We start from the raw sequence: 18,849 nt of genomic DNA, 5'->3' as shown, positions 1-18,849 counted from the left end.
AATTTAGGACAGAGCCTTTGGTAATTGACCATACACATTTTTACTAATCAGTATCAAAACATACAAATGAATAGTTCCATGTTAAAGTGAATGACGACGGATATAAACTAGATATACTAGCACTACAAGGTTAAATACCAGGTTCCCTTTTAGACAGATAATAACATGGTAGCATCTCCTTCACTGAAGGATGAGTCTTCCTCACTTAACAGATAGACAGAATATGTCTGCAGATGATCAGATTGTTACATCACGTTGCCGTGGTTACTGAGATGTTGAACACGTCTCCAGGTGTGGTTTAGTTCTGGTAATCTATGCAGATGATCAGATTGTTACATCACGTTGCCGTGGTTACTGAGATGTTGAACACGTCTCCAGGTATGGTTTAGTTCTGGTAATCTATGCAGATGATCAGATTGTTACATCACGTTGCCGTGGTTACTGAGATGTTGAACACGTCTCCAGGTATGGTTTAGTTCTGGTAATCTATGCAGATGATCAGATGAACCCATATGATGATGATTTCGGTGTGTTTTTAGATCCATGGTTTCCTCCAGAGACAGAGGTCATCTGACATGGAACAATACAAACAGAAACTTTGAGGAAGAAGCAGGTGAGCAGTGACAAAGTTTGCATTGACCTTGTACCTGACCCTGTGAGAGAGAAACCCTTCCGGAGTCAAAAGGTCACACCATGTAAACAATGGACCTGCTTTGACCTGGCGACCCACCTTCTCACACAGTAGAGAGGTTTAGAAACTAATGATGGTGACCAGTGCCTGAAAATATATTTTTGGCATGCCAGCCAGTGTGACTCATGGATTGAAAATTCACCAGACACCCAGACTTTTTACCAGCATTTGTCTGGTGGCTAGTGTTCATTTGTCTGGTGGCTAGTGTTCATTTGTCTGGTGGCTAGTGTTCATTTGTCTGGTGGCTAGTGTTCATTTGTCTGGTGGCTAGTGTTCATTTGTCTGGTGGCTAGTGTTCATTTGTCTGGTGGCTAGTGTTCATTTGTCTGGTGGCTAGTGTTCATTTGTCTGGTGGCTAGTGTTCATTTGTCTGGTGGCTAGTGTTCATTTGTCTGGTGGCTAGTGTTAATTTGTCTGGTGGCTAGTGTTCATTTGTCTGGTGGCTAGTGTTCATTTGTCTGGTGGCTAGTGTTCATTTGTCTGGTGGCTAGTGTTCATTTGTCTGGTGGCTAGTGTTCATTTGTCTGGTGGCTAGTGTTCATTTGTCTGGTGGCTAGTGTTCATTTTTTGTCCTGATGGTGACCGCAACATACAGACAATAGAATATATAAAAAACAAAAACTCAAATTCTCAAAACAATTGTTGTTTAGTCAGTCCATAAAATAACACCAAAAATAATGACAAGAAAATCACAACAAACAAAAGTAAAGGGTTTTCATGGCGTGATCTGGCTTCATATAAAATACACTAACTGTCTGTATAGTACACTTGGGGTGAATCCCAAATGGCAGACTATTTCCTTTATAGTGCACTACCTTTGACCCCTATTGGGGAGGGGAAGAATAGGGTACAATTTGGGACACTACCTTAGAAATGGCTTGACTAGGTACCCAAACTCCTTGCTCCTGTAAAAACACTAGGCCACTAGCGTTTCTTCTGCGCAATGAGTCTGGATCGGAGTACCCCGCCCCTGACGATTTTCCCGAACACAAACACATAAATGTTCCGATTGGCCCCAGAAACCAATGGGTTGGGCCAGAGCCAACGTGAGTAAAGAGGTGTTTAAAAAACAAATGTGTCATTGGCTTTGATGCTCTGATTGGTTCGAAAGGATCCAATCGCTGATGACTTTTGTACAACACCCCCTCATTATGACGTCACCACAGACAACTTCAACGTGTGCAGAGAACAGAGCAGTGGGAAGAATTCAGTTCCAGTCATCAGGCAAAAAAAGCCATCACTGAAGCCATCTGTTGCCTGCTTCAGCTGCAGGGGAAACATTAAAAAGAAACGCTCAGAAAGAAATGAATTGCAAAGAACAGATTTATGCATTCCTCTGTCATGCAGAATAAGGAATCATGTCAGCTCTATGCATTGCATTTCTATCTGAAATATTCACTGATGTTTTGGCCCATTATCACCACGGAGACACATATCCTCAGACAGACTGAAGACAAGGTAGACAGGCAGCATGTTGTACATGCATTTCTGTTCACGTGTGTGTACGCGGACTCCCTGTCAGACCAAGGCTATGGGTCTGTGCAAGCTGAATTTCCAAATGTTGTGAGTGAGCGAGTGTATATGTGTGTGTCCATCCATCCGCTGTTCTTCTTGACAGGTCCTGGGGGGTTTCTCCTGAGGCTGAGTCCTGGCGTTATAGGTGTTGTGTGTGGTCTCCATCTCAGTTGTTCTTCTTGACAGGTCCTGGGGCGTTTCTCCTGAGGCTGAGTCCTGGCTTGCCGTTGACCCCTGACCCCTGGCTGACCCCAGGCTGCTGCAGGACCTTGTCCAGGGTGGTCTTCTTAATGGCTGCCGGGGAGATGCGCTCCTGGTCCGCTAGGAACTGCAGCTCCCTGAGGAGGAGGGGAGGAGGTAAGTCAGCATGTCTGTGTGTGTCTGGTTTCAGGTGTGTGTCTCAACCCCACCCTCACCGTGTCCTGATACAAGAAGCCTCCACGGCGTTGATGAGCAGACTGCGGAAGCCGCCACTCTCCATCACGTGCAGGGCGTGGATGGTGGCTCCCCCGGGGGAACACACATTGTCCTTCAGCTGGCCAGGGTGCAGCTCAGAGTCCAACAACATCTTAGCTGCTCCCTGGGGGTGAAGGAGGAGAGAGAGACAGAGGGAGGGAGTCACCATCAGTCAACCGTAAAACCAGTAAGGGCATCATATTGACTCCTTTTAGATTTTAGAAATAAAATGAAGGGGGGGGGGGGTAGTACGCAAAAACAGTTCAAAGGTCTCATCATTATTTAGAATCTGGGGTTAGCCCGGGGTTCAGCGAGTGTTCACACATTGTAAAGTAGGCTAGCATCAACCTTAGCGCAGGCTGGCGTTAACTCAGACTTCCCGGGACGAGCCCCGGAAACACGGTGCAGAAATTGCCAGTGAGAGTGAATCAGGGTCAAGAACATGGCCTAGAATGCTCACTGTCCAATCACAATCACTTAATGTACATATGCTTGTGATGCCTGTAATGTGTTCTGCAACTATTTCATCCTTCCATCTGACGACAAAACACTTTCATCCGTACAAAAACATTGGTTGCTATGCCTAACAGAAATGGTAGCTATGTAGCAGGCTGGCTAACGTCTTCTTACTCAGCCAACTAAAGCTAAAAACTCTACAGCTGGAAGGGCAGCAAACGCTCCATGTTCGTTTATTTCATAGATTTTCTAGTGACATTTATTGTAATTGGACATATCCATGATAATATTATTATTGTTGCAGGATTTTCGCCGGGATCAGAAAAGTTGCGGTATCGTTCGTGCACAGCATTCCTCTTTACAGGGGTGAGATCGCATTTCAAAAGTGAAAAATGATTTAAAGGTCAGGCAGGCAGACAGCAAGGTTAATACAAACTAGTAGTGTTGGAAATCAAATGCTAGTCTAGAAGCAATGTGAAATAATGTGTTAATAAACGTTGTATTGCTCATAACATTGGTCGCATGTCAGAGATGTTGGTTGCATGTTGCGTTTGTCCGTTAGCTCAGGTCTAAGGAATAGAAGTGACTCCTTAGCCCAGGACTAGAACTTAGTCCAGGGTTAGCAAATGCTTGTGTGAACACAGGCTAAGCTATCCCAGGACCAGTCTAGCCTGGGACTAAGAACAATGCAGTGTGAAAATGTTTTACATGTGTTCTATACAGGCAACAAAGTGAAATTCCAACGTAAAAAAATATCATGTTGAATTCAGAAAAACGGTCCTTCATTCTACTACTGTTACTCTGGTCTGTGTGGTGTAACGATGGGTTGCTGTTTGGGCTCTGGTCTGTCTGGTGTAACGATGGGTTGCTGTTTGGGCTCTGGTCTGTCTGGTGTAACGATGGGTTGCTGTTTGGGCTCTGGTCTGTGTGGTGTAACGATGGGTTGCTGTTTGGGCTCTGGTCTGTCTGGTGTAACGATGGGTTGCTGTTTGGGCTCTGGTCTGTCTGGTGTAACGATGGGTTGCTGTCAGTACAGTACTGACCAGTTAGACCTGAGCTGTAATGATATGTTACAGTGTGATACTATGATGTTACTGACCAGTTAGACCTGAGCTGTAATGATATGTTACAGTGTGATGATGTGTTACAGTGTGATGATGTGTTACAGTGTGATGATATGTTACAGTGTGATGATATGCTACAGTGTGATGATATGCTACAGTGTGATGATATGCTACAGTGTGATGATATGATGTTACTGACCAGTAGTGCCTGAGCTGTAATGATATGCTACAGTGTGATGATATGCTACAGTGTGATGATATGTTACAGTGTGATGATATGTTACATTGTGATACTATGATGTTACTGACCAGTAGTGCCTGAGCTCCCAGTCTGACCGCTAGTCTCCTGGGTAGACCCATCTTCACCCCTCCATCGGCTAGGGCATCCAGAGCTGTAAACGCCTGTCATCACACACACAACCACTTCTTTATTTAGGCCAGAAGTCACTCAGTGAGGTAAACACATTGTGAGTGGGTGCTTAGCAGTGTGTAATGTTATGGAGGAAGGTCAACAGTGACTCACATAGGCATGGCCAGGCCCCTCTACCCCTCTATGATAGGTCAGTGACTCACGTAGGCGGGGCCGCTGCCACTGAGGCCGGTGACGGCATCGATAAGGTCCTCCTCCACCTCTGTACAGAACCCAACACTGGCCATCAGCTGTTCCAACAACTTGCCATCCTCCACCTGCCAGACAGGTGGGAGAAGAGATGGGTAGGGGGGAGAGAGAGAGAGAGATGGGTAGGGGGGAGAGAGAGAGAGAGATGGGTAGGGGGGGAGAGAGAGAGAGAGAGATGGGTAGGAGAGAGGTAGAGAGAGGTAGAGAGATATGGGTAGGGAGAGAGATATGGGTAGGGAGAGAGATATGGGTAGGGAGAGAGGTAGAGGTAGAGGTAGAGAGAGAGAGAGAGAGAGAGAGAGAGAGAGAGGGGAGAGAGATATGGGTAGGGAGAGAGAGAGAGGTAGAGAGAGGTAGAGAGATAGAGAGGGGGAGAGAGATATGGGTAGGGGAGAGAGAGAGGTAGAAGAGTAGAGAGATAGAGAGGGGGAGAGAGATATGGGTAGGGAGAGAGAGAGAGGTAGAGAGAGGTAGAGAGATAGAGAGAGGTAGAGAGAGAATGGTATTAGGGTAAAAGAGATGGAGATTTTACCCTTATTTACTGCACACTGCAGAAAAACTTTTTTGCAACGGAAACGGGTTCACCCGGTTTTCTTCTGTTTGGTGCCTAATGAATGTGTGTGTACCTCAGCTGGTGCCTAGTGAATGTGTACCTCAGCATGTGTTCCTGTAGCGTAGACTGTAGCTCCCTCTCTCACCACGACGGGGGTGTTGGTCATACACCTCATTACCTTGGGGAACGGACGGTACTGAAGCAGCTTCTGGGGGGGAGAGACGGGTTAGTGAAGGGGAGAGAGGTAAAGAGATAGAAACACTTGTATGATTTGTCAAGATCAATTATTTGACAAGAGAACATGTGTGAGTGGATGGATGGGGGGGGTCAGACAGGATGATAACGTTGGTTAGAGGAGGTACACGAAGAAGCCTTCTACTAAACGGAGGAGGTACACGAAGGAGCCTTCTACTAAACGGAGGAGGCACACGAAGGAGCCTTCTACTAAACGGAGGAGGTACACGAAGGAGCCTTCTACTAAACGGAGGAGGTACACGAAGGAGCCTTGTAGTAAACGGAGGAGGTACATGAAGGAGCCTTCTACTAAACGGAGGAGGTACACGAAGGAGCCTTGTACTAAACGGAGGAGGTACATGAAGGAGCCTTCTACTAAACGGAGGAGGCACACGAAGGAGCCTTCTACTAAACGGAGGAGGTACATGAAGGAGCCTTCTACTAAACGGAGGAGGCACACGAAGAAGACTTCTACTAAACGGAGGAGGTACATGAAGGAGCCTTCTACTAAACGGAGGAGGTACACGAAGGAGCCTTCTACTAAACGGAGGAGGTACATGAAGGAGCCTTCTACTAAACGGAGGAGGTACATGAAGGAGCCTTGTACTAAACGGAGGAGGTACACGAAGGAGCCTTCTACTAAACGGAGGAGGTACACGAAGGAGCCTTCTACTAAACGGAGGAGGTACACGAAGGAGCCTTCTACTAAACGGAGGAGGTACACGAAGGAGCCTTGTACTAAACGGAGGAGGTACACGAAGGAGCCTTCTACTAAACGGAGGAGGTACACGAAGGAGCCTTGTACTAAACGGAGGAGGTACACGAAGGAGCCTTCTACTAAACGGAGGAGGTACATGAAGGAGCCTTGTACTAAACGGAGGAGGTACACGAAGGAGCCTTCTACTAAACGGAGGAGGTACACGAAGGAGCCTTGTACTAAACGGAGGAGGCACACGAAGAAGACTTCTAAATGGAGGAAACGGGGATCTGTTATGTAAATAACAACAAAAGGTGATGAGGACAGTGTCATGAAAGGAGATTATAGGAGGAATTATTGGGTCCTGGCAGCAGTGGTGTTTAAAAGAGACACCTGGTCCATTGACCATTCTTTAGGTTCTTCAATATTGGGCCAGTTACTGAATGGTTGCTAGTTCAAATCCCAGAGCCAATGATAATAATAACAACAACTCGGTCCATGTGCCCTTGAGCAAGGCACTTAATCCTAATTTTCTCTAGGGGTGCAGTACTACTATGGCTGACCCTGTAAAACATAACATTTATTTCACTGTACTATGTGACCATAAAACATTTTATTATGTTTTTCTCTGACATTGAGGACAGAACTAAGTTGGCACTACCTAACAAGACTCTTTTTCAATTGATAAAAAAAAGGCTTCAATTGACTCTACCAGACCAGTCCAGGACAGGTTCTGACCTTCTCTGTGTGTGTGTGTGTGTCCATGCAAGTGTGTGTTTTCTGACCTTCTCTATAGAGCTGATGGTGACTCCTGCAGCACAGGACACTATAAGGTGTCTGTCCTCTATGTCTGGTCCAATCTCATCCAGCACAAAGGGGATGATGTGGGGTTTGACTGCCAGGAACAGGACATCACTCTTGTTCACCACCTCCTTGTTACTGGTGGTGATGATAGCACCCATTTTCTAGAGCAGGAGGGAGGAAGAGACAGAAAGATGGGAAGACAGAGGAAGAAACAGGTTAAGAGTGAAGATGCAAGGCCTTCTAGGATGTGTACCCACACACACAATGCAGAGCCCTCATACAAACGTTGAAGCATTACCTACCTATACACTCAGACACCCTCCAGGCCACGCAAACACCCCCCCTCCAGGCAACACAAACACCCCCCCCCCTCCAAGCCACGCAAACACACCACCACCCCCCCCTCCAGGCCACGCAACCCCCCCCCCCCCTCCAAGCCACGCAAACACACCACCACCCCCCCCTCCAGGCCACGCAACCCCCCCTCCCTCCAGGCCACGCAAACACCCCCCCCCCCCCCTCCCTCCAGGCCACGGAAACACACACCCCCCTCCAGGCCACGCAAACACCCCCTCCCTCCCTCCAGGCCACGCAAACACCCCCTCCCTCCTCCCTCCAGGCCACGCAAACACCCCCCCCTCCCTCCAGGCCACGCAAACACCCCCCCCTCCCTCCAGGCCACGCAAACACCCCCTCCCTCCCCTCCAGGCCACGCAAACACCCCCCCCCTCCCTCCAGGCCACGCAAACACCCCCCCTCCCTCCAGGCCACGCAAACACACCCACCCCCCTCCAGGCCACGCAAACACACCACCCCCCTCCAGGCCACGCAAACACACCCACCCCCTCCAGGCCACGCTTGTTTTGATGACTGAGCGCTGTACTCAGATTATTGCAGTGTGCTTTCGCCATAAAGCTTTTTTGAAATCTGACACTGTGGTTGCATTAAGGAGAAGTTTATCTTTAATTCTATGCATAACAGTTGTATATTTTATCAACGTTTATGATGAGTATTTCTGTAAATTGATGTGCTCATTCACTGGAAGTTTGAGGCAAAACATTTCTGAACATTACATGCCAAATATGAACTTTATCGAGCAAAACATACATGTATTGTGTAACATGAAATCCTTCCCACGGGGGGCCAGCACAGAAAAAAAAAAAATGTATGAAATTGTATGAAATGTATGCATTCACTACTGTAAGTCGCTCTGGATAAGAGCGTCTGCTAAATGACTAAAATGTAAATGTAAATGTACGAGTGCCATCTGATGAAGATCAAAAGTTAGTGATTAATTTTAGCTGTATTTCTGGTTTTTGCGACAGCTCTCCTTGCTTGGAAAATGGCTGTGTGGTTTTTCTTGTCTAGGTGCTGTCCTAACATAATCTAATGGTATGCTTTCGCCGTAAAGCCTTTTTGAAATCGGACACTGTGGTTGGATTAACCTGTTTGGGATAGGGGGCAGTATTTTCACAGCCGGATAAAAAACGTACCCGATTTAATCTGGTTACTACTCCTGCCCAGAAACTAGAATATGCATAGTAGATTTGGATAGAAAACACTCTAAAGTTTCTAAAACTGTTTGAATGGTGTCTGTGAGTATAACAGAACTCATATGGCAGGCCAAAACCTGAGAAGATTCCATACAGGAAGTGCCCTGTCTGACAATTTGTTCTCCTTCTAGGGCATCTCTATCAAAAATACAGCATCTCTGCTGTAATGTGACATTTTCTAAGGCTTCCATTGGCTCTCAGAAGGCGCCAGAAAGTGGAATGACTTCTCTGCAGTCTCTGGGCGAAAAACAGGAGGAGTTTTTGTGAGTGGTCATGCAGGGAACAATGACACTGGAGTGCGCATGCACGAGATGACTCCATGTTTTTCTTTCAGTCTATGAATATAACGTCGCCCGGTTGGAATATTATCGCTATTTTATGAGAAAAATAGCATAAAAATAGATTTTAAACAGCGTTTGACATGCTTCGAAGTACGGTAATGGAATATTTAGAATTTGTTTGTCACGAAATGCGCCTGCGCGTCACCCTTCGGATAGTGACCTCAACGCACGAACAAAACGGAGCTATTTCAATATAACTATGGATTATTTCGAACCAAAACATTTGTTGTTGAAGTTGAAGCCCTGGGAGTGCATTCTGACAAAGAACAGGAAAGGTAATCCAATTTTTCTTATAGTAATTCTGAGTTTAGTGAGCACCAAACTTGGTGGGTGTCAAATTAGCTAGCCTGTGATGGCCGAGCTATCTACTCAGAATATTGCAAAATGTGCTTTCGCCGAAAAGCTATTTTAAAATCTGACACCGCGATTGCATAAAGGAGTTCTGTATCTATAATTCTTAAAATAATTGTTATGTTTTTTGTGAACGTTTATCGTGAGTAATTTAGTAAATTCACCGGAAGTTTTCGGTGGGTATGCTAGTTCTGAACAAAACATGCTAATGTAAAAAGCTGTTTTTTGATATAAATATGAACTTGATTGAACAAAACATGCATGTATTGTATAACATAATGTCCTAGGAGTGTCATCTGATGAAGATCAAAGGTTAGTGCTGCATTTAGCTGTGGGTTTGGTTTTTGTGACATATATGTTTGCTTTGAAAATGGCTGTGTGATTATTTTTGGCAGGGAACTCTCCTGACATAATCTAATGTTTTGCTTTCGCTGTAAAGCCTTTTTGAAATCGGACAATGTGGTTAGGTTAACGAGAGTCTTGTCTTTAAAATGGTGTAAAATAGTCATATGTTTGAGAAATTGAAGTTATAGCATTTTTAAGGTATTTGTATTTCGCGCCACGCTCTACCATTGGATATTGGTGAGGCGTTCCGCTAGCGGAACGTCTGTCCCTAACAGGTTGTTAACGAGAAGTTTATCTTTAAAATGGTGTATAATACTTGTATGTGTGAGAAGTTTGAATTATGAGATTTTTGTTGTTTTGAATTTGGCGCTCTGCTATTTCACTGGCTATTGGCGATCCCACATATCCCAGAGAGGTTAACTGGGAATAATGAAGAACTGGGAATATTGAACCACCAGCTTTCATATGTTCTCATGTTCTGAGCAAGGAACTTAAACGTTAGCTTTTTTTACATGGCACATATTGCACTTTTACTTTCTTCTCCGACACTGTGTTTTTGCATTATTTAAACCAAATTGAACATGTTTCATTATTTATTTGAGACTAAATAGATTTTAGTTATGTATTATATGAAGTTAAAATAAAAGGGTTCATTGTTCATTCAGTATTGTTGTAATTGCCATTATTACATACACACACATACATATACATATTTTTTTTAATTTAAAATTATATATCCCCCCCAAAAAAATTTATAAAAGAAATTGAAAAAAACCCGAAAAAAAATAACTGTAAATAATAAGAAAAAATGAACAAAAATATGATCAATTATTTATTTTTTTAAATAAATAAATAGGCAGGTTAATCGGTATCGTTTTTTTGGGTTGTCCAATAATCGGTATCGGCGTAAAAAAAAAATATATATATAAAAAAAACACATAATCGGTCAACCTCTAATCCACACCCTCCAGGACATGTAAACACATCCACACCTTCCAGGCAAGGCAATTTAAACAACGCACATACACACACTCAACACACACTTCCTCGCATCCTCAGACAGACAAAACAGGTCAGCCTGTACAGGCTTGTCCCTCTCTGCACACAAACACACACAGAACAAACACACATCCCTGCCTCTTACCCTAAGGCCAGCAACAGTAGGCAGATCAGTGTCTGGAGAACTGGCTATGATTCTCTGAGTAGCTATTACACCTGGGGGAGAGAGAGGTAGAGAGGTAGAGAGAGGATGGGGGACAGAAAGGGTTAAAGAGAGAGAGAGAGAGAGAGAGAGAGAGAGAGAGAGAGAGAGAGAGAGAGAGAGAGAGAGAGAGAGAGAGAGAGAGAGAGAGGATGGATGGGGGACAGAAAGGGTTAAAGAGAGAGGATGGATGGGGGACAGAAAGGGTTAAAGAGAGAGGATGGATGGGGGACAGAAAGGGTTAAAGAGAGAGGATGGATGGGGGACAGAAAGGGTTAAAGAGAGAGAGAGGATGGGGGACAGAAAGGGTTAAAGAGAGAGATGAGGTCAATGCACAACACAGATTTGAGTCACTGGAACTGCAACTGATAACAGCTACCGTTTGTTGACATTTCAGGGCCCAGTCTTGTGTACACGAGCAGCCAGAGTGACCTGCCCTGGCCAGACAGATTTTAAAAAAAATGGGTCACGGCCCCGTCGGTCATCATACCCGGTTGGCGGTTTCTTACCCGCAGCTGTGAACCCTTTCACCAGCGCGTGAGCCAGCTGGCCCGCTCCGATGAATCCTACACTCATCTTTCTGGTGAAGTGGCTTGTCCTGCAAAGCCCAGATCTTACAGTAAGTACAAAAACATGAAATAGTACAAAAACATGAAATATTACAGTCGGCACAATAACTTTAACTAAACAGTTACACGCACAAAAAGCTTATTGCTCTCATATTTTGTGCACAAATGTCTTTACATCCCTGTTAGTGAGCATATTAACTGTAAAATTGTTGTATGTTGCGTTTATATTTTAGTTCAGTTTGACTTCCGTTGGGAATATTTAGCGTAACGTTTAGTTAGGTTAACAGTAGGCAGCTTGCATGATCTCGTTTGAGGTTCAAGACATCAATCAGTACATTGTGATGCATAACTAGCCAGCTATAACCTGATAATTTTACACTTACTGTAGCTGTTTAGCAATTTGTATTCGTTCTTGCAGCAGCAAATATAGCTAGCAGGACTTGTAACATTAGCAATGGCTATGGTGCAGTAACGTTACTATTTTGGTCTTTCATGCTTTTCCACTAGCTAGCTTGTCTGACTGATCAATAAATGAATTAATGAACAACAGAACATGTTCTTTTCAAAATAGGTACTCTTACCTTCTGTACAATTTTCAACCTCTTTGGCCGCTGGATAGACACACCGGTGCAGCTACCGTTATTTCACCGGTTTTGGAATGAAACAAAACGCCACTTCGTTGTCAACGTGGCTTCCAACCTCTATGTGTTCCGGGTAGACGTCATGACGCGCATGAGAATGGACCAATGAATGGAGACTCCTCACCAATCAGCGTAAAGATTTGACTCGTTGATTCCCTTATGGGCGGGGTTTGTGGTCTCCCGTGCCCAGTTGCATCATTTTCCATAGTAATAAGTGGAGCCAAAATATAGGTCAAGTTCAAGGCCATATGCACATTGTAGAAGTAGGTTATGTTTATTTTGTGCCAATATGTCAACCGCTTGACTTCCAGTGCCACCATATATAACCAATAGAAAGTGTGGGACTGAATGAAATCAGTTGAAAGAGCTGTTGAGAAGAAGATGGCTATGAGTGCACTGTGAATGTGTTATAAATTAATAAAGTAGGTTATAGTAAAGTTGTTCAATGAGTTGGGCCCACCTCTCTTCTTTCCTTCTTAATCTGCATTGATCTCAAAACATGGATAGTCGGTGAAAACGATATGGCGGATGGGGAAAGAAAGCTTTGTTAGACTACTGAGACACACTCATAGACGGAAGCTACATCTGTAGGACCATACGTAGCGACACAAAAAGGAGCTAGCACATTCCGTGGGTAACAGACTCCCCAACCCAACCCTGTCACCTGAGCTTCCCCCCAGCAACCTCTCCCCTCTCCCCCTCAACCCAGGTCAACAGCTTGATGATCCCCGAGAACATTGCCCCCCCTTCCCCGTCTTTTCCATACTGCATCCATTCAGACCATGTGTGGGTCTAGACTAGCCTTCCATTCTCTATTCGGCTATTACATTCCACTCCTTGTACCACTGGAGTGGCAATGAGATTAATGTTAGCTACAAAGACTGGTACCCAGACTAGAGCTAGACTCATGATGGAGCGGATTATCCAGGAATCTAAGAGATGCAGAATTCCCTGCCTGCCAGACATTCTCGGAATGCTGGACACTCCGAAGTTCCATGAAGGTGACTTAGTTCGCCGGAATCATAGGACAGGAAAGTCTCAAAAAGCCTCAAAAAGCCAAATATTACCAATCGAATTAACATAATATATTTCATTTTTTTCTCTGCTCTGCTCCCCAGATAACTCATCTGGCATTAATATGAGAAGACACAGACATATCTGTCTATCGTCAGAGTCAGCTCCGTTTAATTTGAAGTCTTTTGCGTTTGATAAAAATAAAAAAATCGGTGACAATATTTTTTTTTTACGACTAAAACTTCTGTCTGAGGGGCCTCACTAGGAGCTTCACTAGGGTCCTCAATAGGGACCTCACTAGGAGCCCCACTATGGACCTCACTAGGGACCTCACTAGGGGCCTCACTAGGAGCTTCACTAGGGACCTCACTAGGAGCTTCACTAGAGGCCTCACTAGGGGCCTTTCTAGGAGCTTCACTAGGGCTTCACTAGGGGCCTCACTAGGGGCCTCACTAGGGCTTCACTAGGGACTCACTAGGGACCTCACTAGGGGCCTCAATAGGATCTTCACTAGGGACCTCACTAGGGGCCTTACTAGGAGATTCACTAGGGACCTCACCAGGGCTTCACTAGGGGCCTCACTAGGGCTTCACTAGGGCTTCACTAGGAGCTTCACTAGGGGCCTCACTAGGGCTTCACTAGGAGCTTCACTAGGGCTTCACTCGGGGCCTCACTAGGGCTTCCCTATGGTTTCACTAGGGGCCTCACTAGGGGACTCACTAGGGGCCTCACTAGGGGACTCACTAGGGGCCTCACTAGTGGACTCACTAGGGGACTCACTAGGGGCCTCACTAGGGCTTCACTAGGGGCTTCACTAGGGACCTCACTAAGGACCTCACTAGGGGCTTCACTAGGAGCTTCACTAGGGACCTCACTAGGGGCCTTACTAGGAGGTTCACTAGGGACCTCACTAGGGCTTCACTAGGGCTTCACTAGGGGCCTTACTAGGAGCTTCACTAGGGCTTTACTAGGGGCCTCACTAGGAGACTCACTAGGGGCCTCACTAGGGGACTCTCTAGGGGACTCACTAGGGGACTTACTATGGGCTTCACTAGGGGACTCACTAGGGGACTCACTAGGGGACTCACTAGGGGACTTACTAGGGGCTTTACTAGGGGCCCTATACATGTATATGGGAAGCATCCCAAATGCCACCCTACTATTCCCTCCCTAATAGGGCGCTTCTTTTGATCAGGATAGGGAGACATTTGGGACGTAGCCATGTCTTCATACAGCAATCTGTTTCTTATCAGAACATGCTCTCTGCTATTAAATCAATTTAAATACAAATTCAGTGATCAAACTATACAAAAGGTTCATAACACTTAGTTTTGTAAGACCTAACTAGACACAGAGGGGATTGTATTTAAATCAAAAGTTGAGGTCAAATCTAAGTTTTCCTAATTGATTTGAACAGAATTGCAAATCAAGAACCACACAGCCACCATTCGATAGTGAGCCAGTAGAATATTAAAAGGGATTTGTGATTGGCCGGCTTTGAAGTTTTCCCTTCCTGGTTCCCTGGGTACTTGCTGTCTTTCTGGGTAATTTGACGAAGACCCTTAAAATTAGACATAGGCTCAACCACTGTCTGTCCCCACTTTAATGAGTGCTATGTCCCCTGTCTGTCTGAATACATTCATTAACGGTATTCTGTCTTTCTTGTGTTCATTCTAAAATGACTCCAAAGTCCCTTGTAGATAAAAACTGTGCTTCCATTGTTCCTAGTCCAGTGTGTTTGGGGCTCCAGATAACTGCAGGTAGAACCACATTCTGTTTTGCACTGTGCTGAACTATGGGGCAGACCAGGGTTCAGTTAGTATTATAAATCTTTGCTCTAGCCTGCCGGGAGTGCCAGATAGGTGGGGTTTACAGTGTTGTAAACTATTCTATTCGTCCATTAAGCTAGGCAAGCTCAATCAAGCGCAGATCAAGTATTTGAAATGATTTCAAATAGTATTTGAACCCAGGCTTCGGACGGGGTGAGAAAAGAAGAATGCCTTGCAGTGGAATACCGTTCATACCAGCAGAAGCTATATATACACATCAGAATGCACGGCTAAGGGGGGTTCCATTCCAACTACGCCAGCTGTTACCCTCTCTGTCAGCTGTACAGGATGAGAATGACGTCAGCTATACCCTGGGTACAGTGAGGGAAAAAAGTATTTGATCCCCTGCTGATTTTGTACGTTTGCCCACTGACAAAGAAATGATCAGTCTATAATTTTAATGGTAGGTTTATTTGAACAGTGAGAGACAGAATAACAACAAAAAAATCCAGAAAAACGCATGTCAAAAATGTTATAAAATGATTTGCATTTTAATGAGGGAAAAAAGTATTTGACCCCTCTGCAAAACATGACTTAGTACTTGGTGGCAAAACCCATGTTGGCAATCACAGAGGTCAGACGTTTCTTGTAGTTGGCCACCAGGTTTGCACACATCTCAGGAGGGATTTTGTCACACTCCTCTTTGCAGATCTTCTCCAAGTCATTAAGGTTTCGAGGCTGACGTTTGGCAACTCGAACCTTCAGCTCCCTCCACAGATTTTCTATGGGATTAAGGTCTGGAGACTGGCTAGGCCACTCCAGGACCTTAATGTGCTTCTTCTTGAGCCACTCCTTTGTTGCCTTGGCCATGTGTTTTGGGTCATTGTCATGCTGGAATACCCATCCACGACCCATTTTCAATGCCCTGGCTGAGGGAAGGAGGTTCTCACCCAAGATTTGACGGTACATGGCCCCGTCCATTGTCCCTTTGATGCGGTGAAGTTGTCCTGTCCCCTTAGCAGAAAAACACCGCCAAAGCATAATGTTAACACCTCCATGTTTGACGGTGGGGATGGTGTTCTTGGGGTCATAGGCAGCATTCCTCCTCCTCCAAACACGGCGAGTTGAGTTGATGCCAAAGAGCTCAATTTTGGTCTCATCTGACCACAACACTTTCACCCAGTTGTCCTCTGAATCATTCAGATGTTCATTGGCAAACTTCAGACGGGCATGTATATGTGCTTTCTTGAGCAGGGGGACCTTGCGGGCGCTGCAGGATTTCAGTCCTTCACGGCGTAGTGAAGGACCAAAGAGCTCTCCAAGGATGTCAGGGACAAGATTGTAGATCTACACAAGCCTGGAATGGGCTACAAGACCATCGCCAAGCAGCTTGGTGAGAAGGTGACAACAGTTGGTGCGATTATTCGCAAATGGAAGAAACACAAAATAACTGTCAATCTCCCTCGGCCTGGGGCTCCATGCAAGATCTCACCTCGTGGAGTTGCAATGATCATGAGAACGGTGAGGAATCAGCCCAGAACTACACGGGAGGATCTTGTCAATGATCTCAAGGCAGCTGGGACCATAGTCACCAAGAAAACAATGGGTAACACACTACGCCGGGAAGGACTGAAATCCTGCAGCGCCCGCAAGGTCCCCCCCTTTTAGATCACTATAATTTTGTTTATATGGACAAGGGGGACTTGATCCTAGATCAGCACTCAATGCCCATTACCAAATCTACCCCTTGGCACTAGGATGGGGTCTGAAACCTGTGGCCCAGTGCCATTTTCGTCCCACCACCTGATTTATTGCGGTCCCACTGGTGGTGTCCAAACTAGCCTCTCTCTCTCTCTCAGAGTATTTGAATATATTTGATGGTGAGGAAATATAAATATTTTAGGGAGCCAAGAAGAGATTGTAGCTGGCAGAAATAACATCTGTGGCAAAATTAATGGTTCGAAATCACTCAATGTGATCTCTCAAACACTCAAACATAGTTGTTTTTTTCCTTCCACCTAATCTTGAAAAGTGTCTGAATGAAAAACGTATTGATTTGTGCCTTCCAGCCCCCCCCCCTCTCTCTCTGCGCTCTCTCTCTCCTCTCACAAGTCAATTTAACACTGACTGCCTTGGCACTATCTATTCCCCTGTGTGAGTACTGAGGCGTGACAACACTCATTCGCTCTTTTTCTGAAAAAGAAATCCCCAGAGATTTATTAAAAATACCACAGACTGCCTGAATCAGTTTTGGTTTGTAGAGAGGAGAGGGGGCATCTAGGCAAGGCATGGACCACACACACACACACACACACACACACACACACACACACACACACACACACACACACACACACACACACACACACACACACACACACACACACTGCTTGTCGGGTGTAGAGATACGCATAGCTAATAACACAGGCAGACAAGTTCTCTCCAGGGCGCTCATCTGTCTCTCTCTCTCTCAGACAGAGGAGCGCAGAATGGAGAGAGAGATGGAGGAGAGGGGGAGAAGAGGGCAGGAGGGAGCGCAGAATTGAGAGAGAGAGATGGAGGGAGGAGAGGGGGAGAAGAGGGCAGGAGGGAGCGCAGAATGGAGAGAGAGAGAGATGGAGGGAGGAGAGTGGGAGAAGAGGGCAGGAGGGAGCGCAGAATGGAGAGAGAGAGAGAGATGAAGGAGGGAGGAGAGGGGGAGAAGAGGGCAGGAGGGAGCGCAGAATGGAGAGAGAGAGATGGAGGGAGGAGAGGGGGAGAAGAGGGCAGGAGGGAGCGCAGAATGGAGAGAGAGAGAGATGGAGGGAGGAGAGTGGGAGAAGAGGGCAGGAGGGAGCGCAGAATGGAGAGAGAGAGATGAAGGAGAGAGGAGAGGGGGAGAAGAGGGCAGGAGGGAGCGCAGAATGGAGAGAGAGATGAAGGAGGGAGGAGAGGGGGAGAAGAGGGCAGGAGGGAGCGCAGAATGGAGAGAGAGATGAAGGAGGGAGGAGAGGGGGAGAAGAGGGCAGGAGGGAGCGCAGAATGGAGAGAGAGATGAAGGAGGGAGGAGAGGGGGAGAAGAGGGCAGGAGGGAGCGCAGAATGGAGAGAGAGATGAAGAAGGGAGGAGAGGGGGAGAAGAGGGCAGGAGGGAGCGCAGAATGGAGAGAGAGAGAGATGAAGGAGGGAGGAGAGGGGGAGAAGAGGGCAGGAGGGAGCGCAGAATGGAGAGAGAGAGAGATGAAGGAGGGAGGAGAGGGGGAGAAGAGGGCAGGAGGGAGCGCAGAATGGAGAGAGAGAGAGATGAAGGAGGGAGGAGAGGGGGAGAAGAGGGCAGGAGGGAGCGCAGAATGGAGAGAGAGAGAGATGAAGGAGGGAGGAGAGGGGGAGAAGAGGGCAGGAGGGAGCGCAGAATGGAGAGAGAGAGAGATGAAGGAGGGAGGAGAGGGGGAGAAGAGGGCAGGAGGGAGCGCAGAATGGAGAGAGAGAGAGATGAAGGAGGGAGGAGAGGGGGAGAAGAGGGCACAAGCCACAAGATGTTCTGTAAAATGTAAATTTCTCAGTCTATGGTTCTTGTTCCACCGTAGGGCTATCTCTCTCCCTGCACGGTGAAATTACAAATGGTGGCCTCCGTATTAAAAACTACAACACAAAAGAGAGAGACAGCCAACAGGTTGTGTAATACTTGTCATTCAGAGCACAGCCATGTTAGAAAGGTCTTGTGCAATCTGGTATCCTTGGGACGTCCCTACCCCATTGAAGTTGACATTTAAAATGGTTAAGGTAAAGGTTAAGAGTAGGTTTAGGGTTTGGTTAGGGTTAAGGTTAGGGGAGGGGGTAAGGGTAGGGGTTAAGGTTAGGGTAAGGGTAGGGGTTAGGGTTAGGGTTTAGGGTAAGGGTAGGGGTTAGGGTAAGGGTAAGGGTAGGGGTTAGGGTTAGGGTTTAGGGTAAGGGTAGGGGTTAGGGTTAGGGTTAAGGTTAGGGGAGGGGGTAAGGGT

General features: G+C 46.2%; 1 protein-coding gene across 1 annotated transcript; it reads right to left on the bottom strand.

The window, feature by feature from the left end:
- Nucleotides 1-1,320: 1,320 nt before the first annotated feature.
- Nucleotides 1,321-12,109, bottom strand: p5cr2 (Pyrroline-5-carboxylate reductase 2). Its single transcript, NM_001141336.1, is given in 5 exon segments — nt 1,321-1,723; nt 7,178-7,250; nt 10,824-10,894; nt 11,390-11,478; nt 12,031-12,109. Coding segments are annotated over 4 exon segments (327 nt in total). The 5' UTR covers nt 11,457-11,478; nt 12,031-12,109; the 3' UTR covers nt 1,321-1,607.
- Between the last annotated feature and the right edge of the window lie 6,740 nt (nt 12,110-18,849).

Source organism: Salmo salar, chromosome ssa02 (assembly GCF_905237065.1).
Source record: "Salmo salar chromosome ssa02, Ssal_v3.1, whole genome shotgun sequence".
Lineage (NCBI taxonomy): Eukaryota > Metazoa > Chordata > Actinopteri > Salmoniformes > Salmonidae > Salmo > Salmo salar.
Note: the sequence above shows the minus strand (reverse complement) of the source record. Positions and strands in the feature narration are given on the sequence as shown.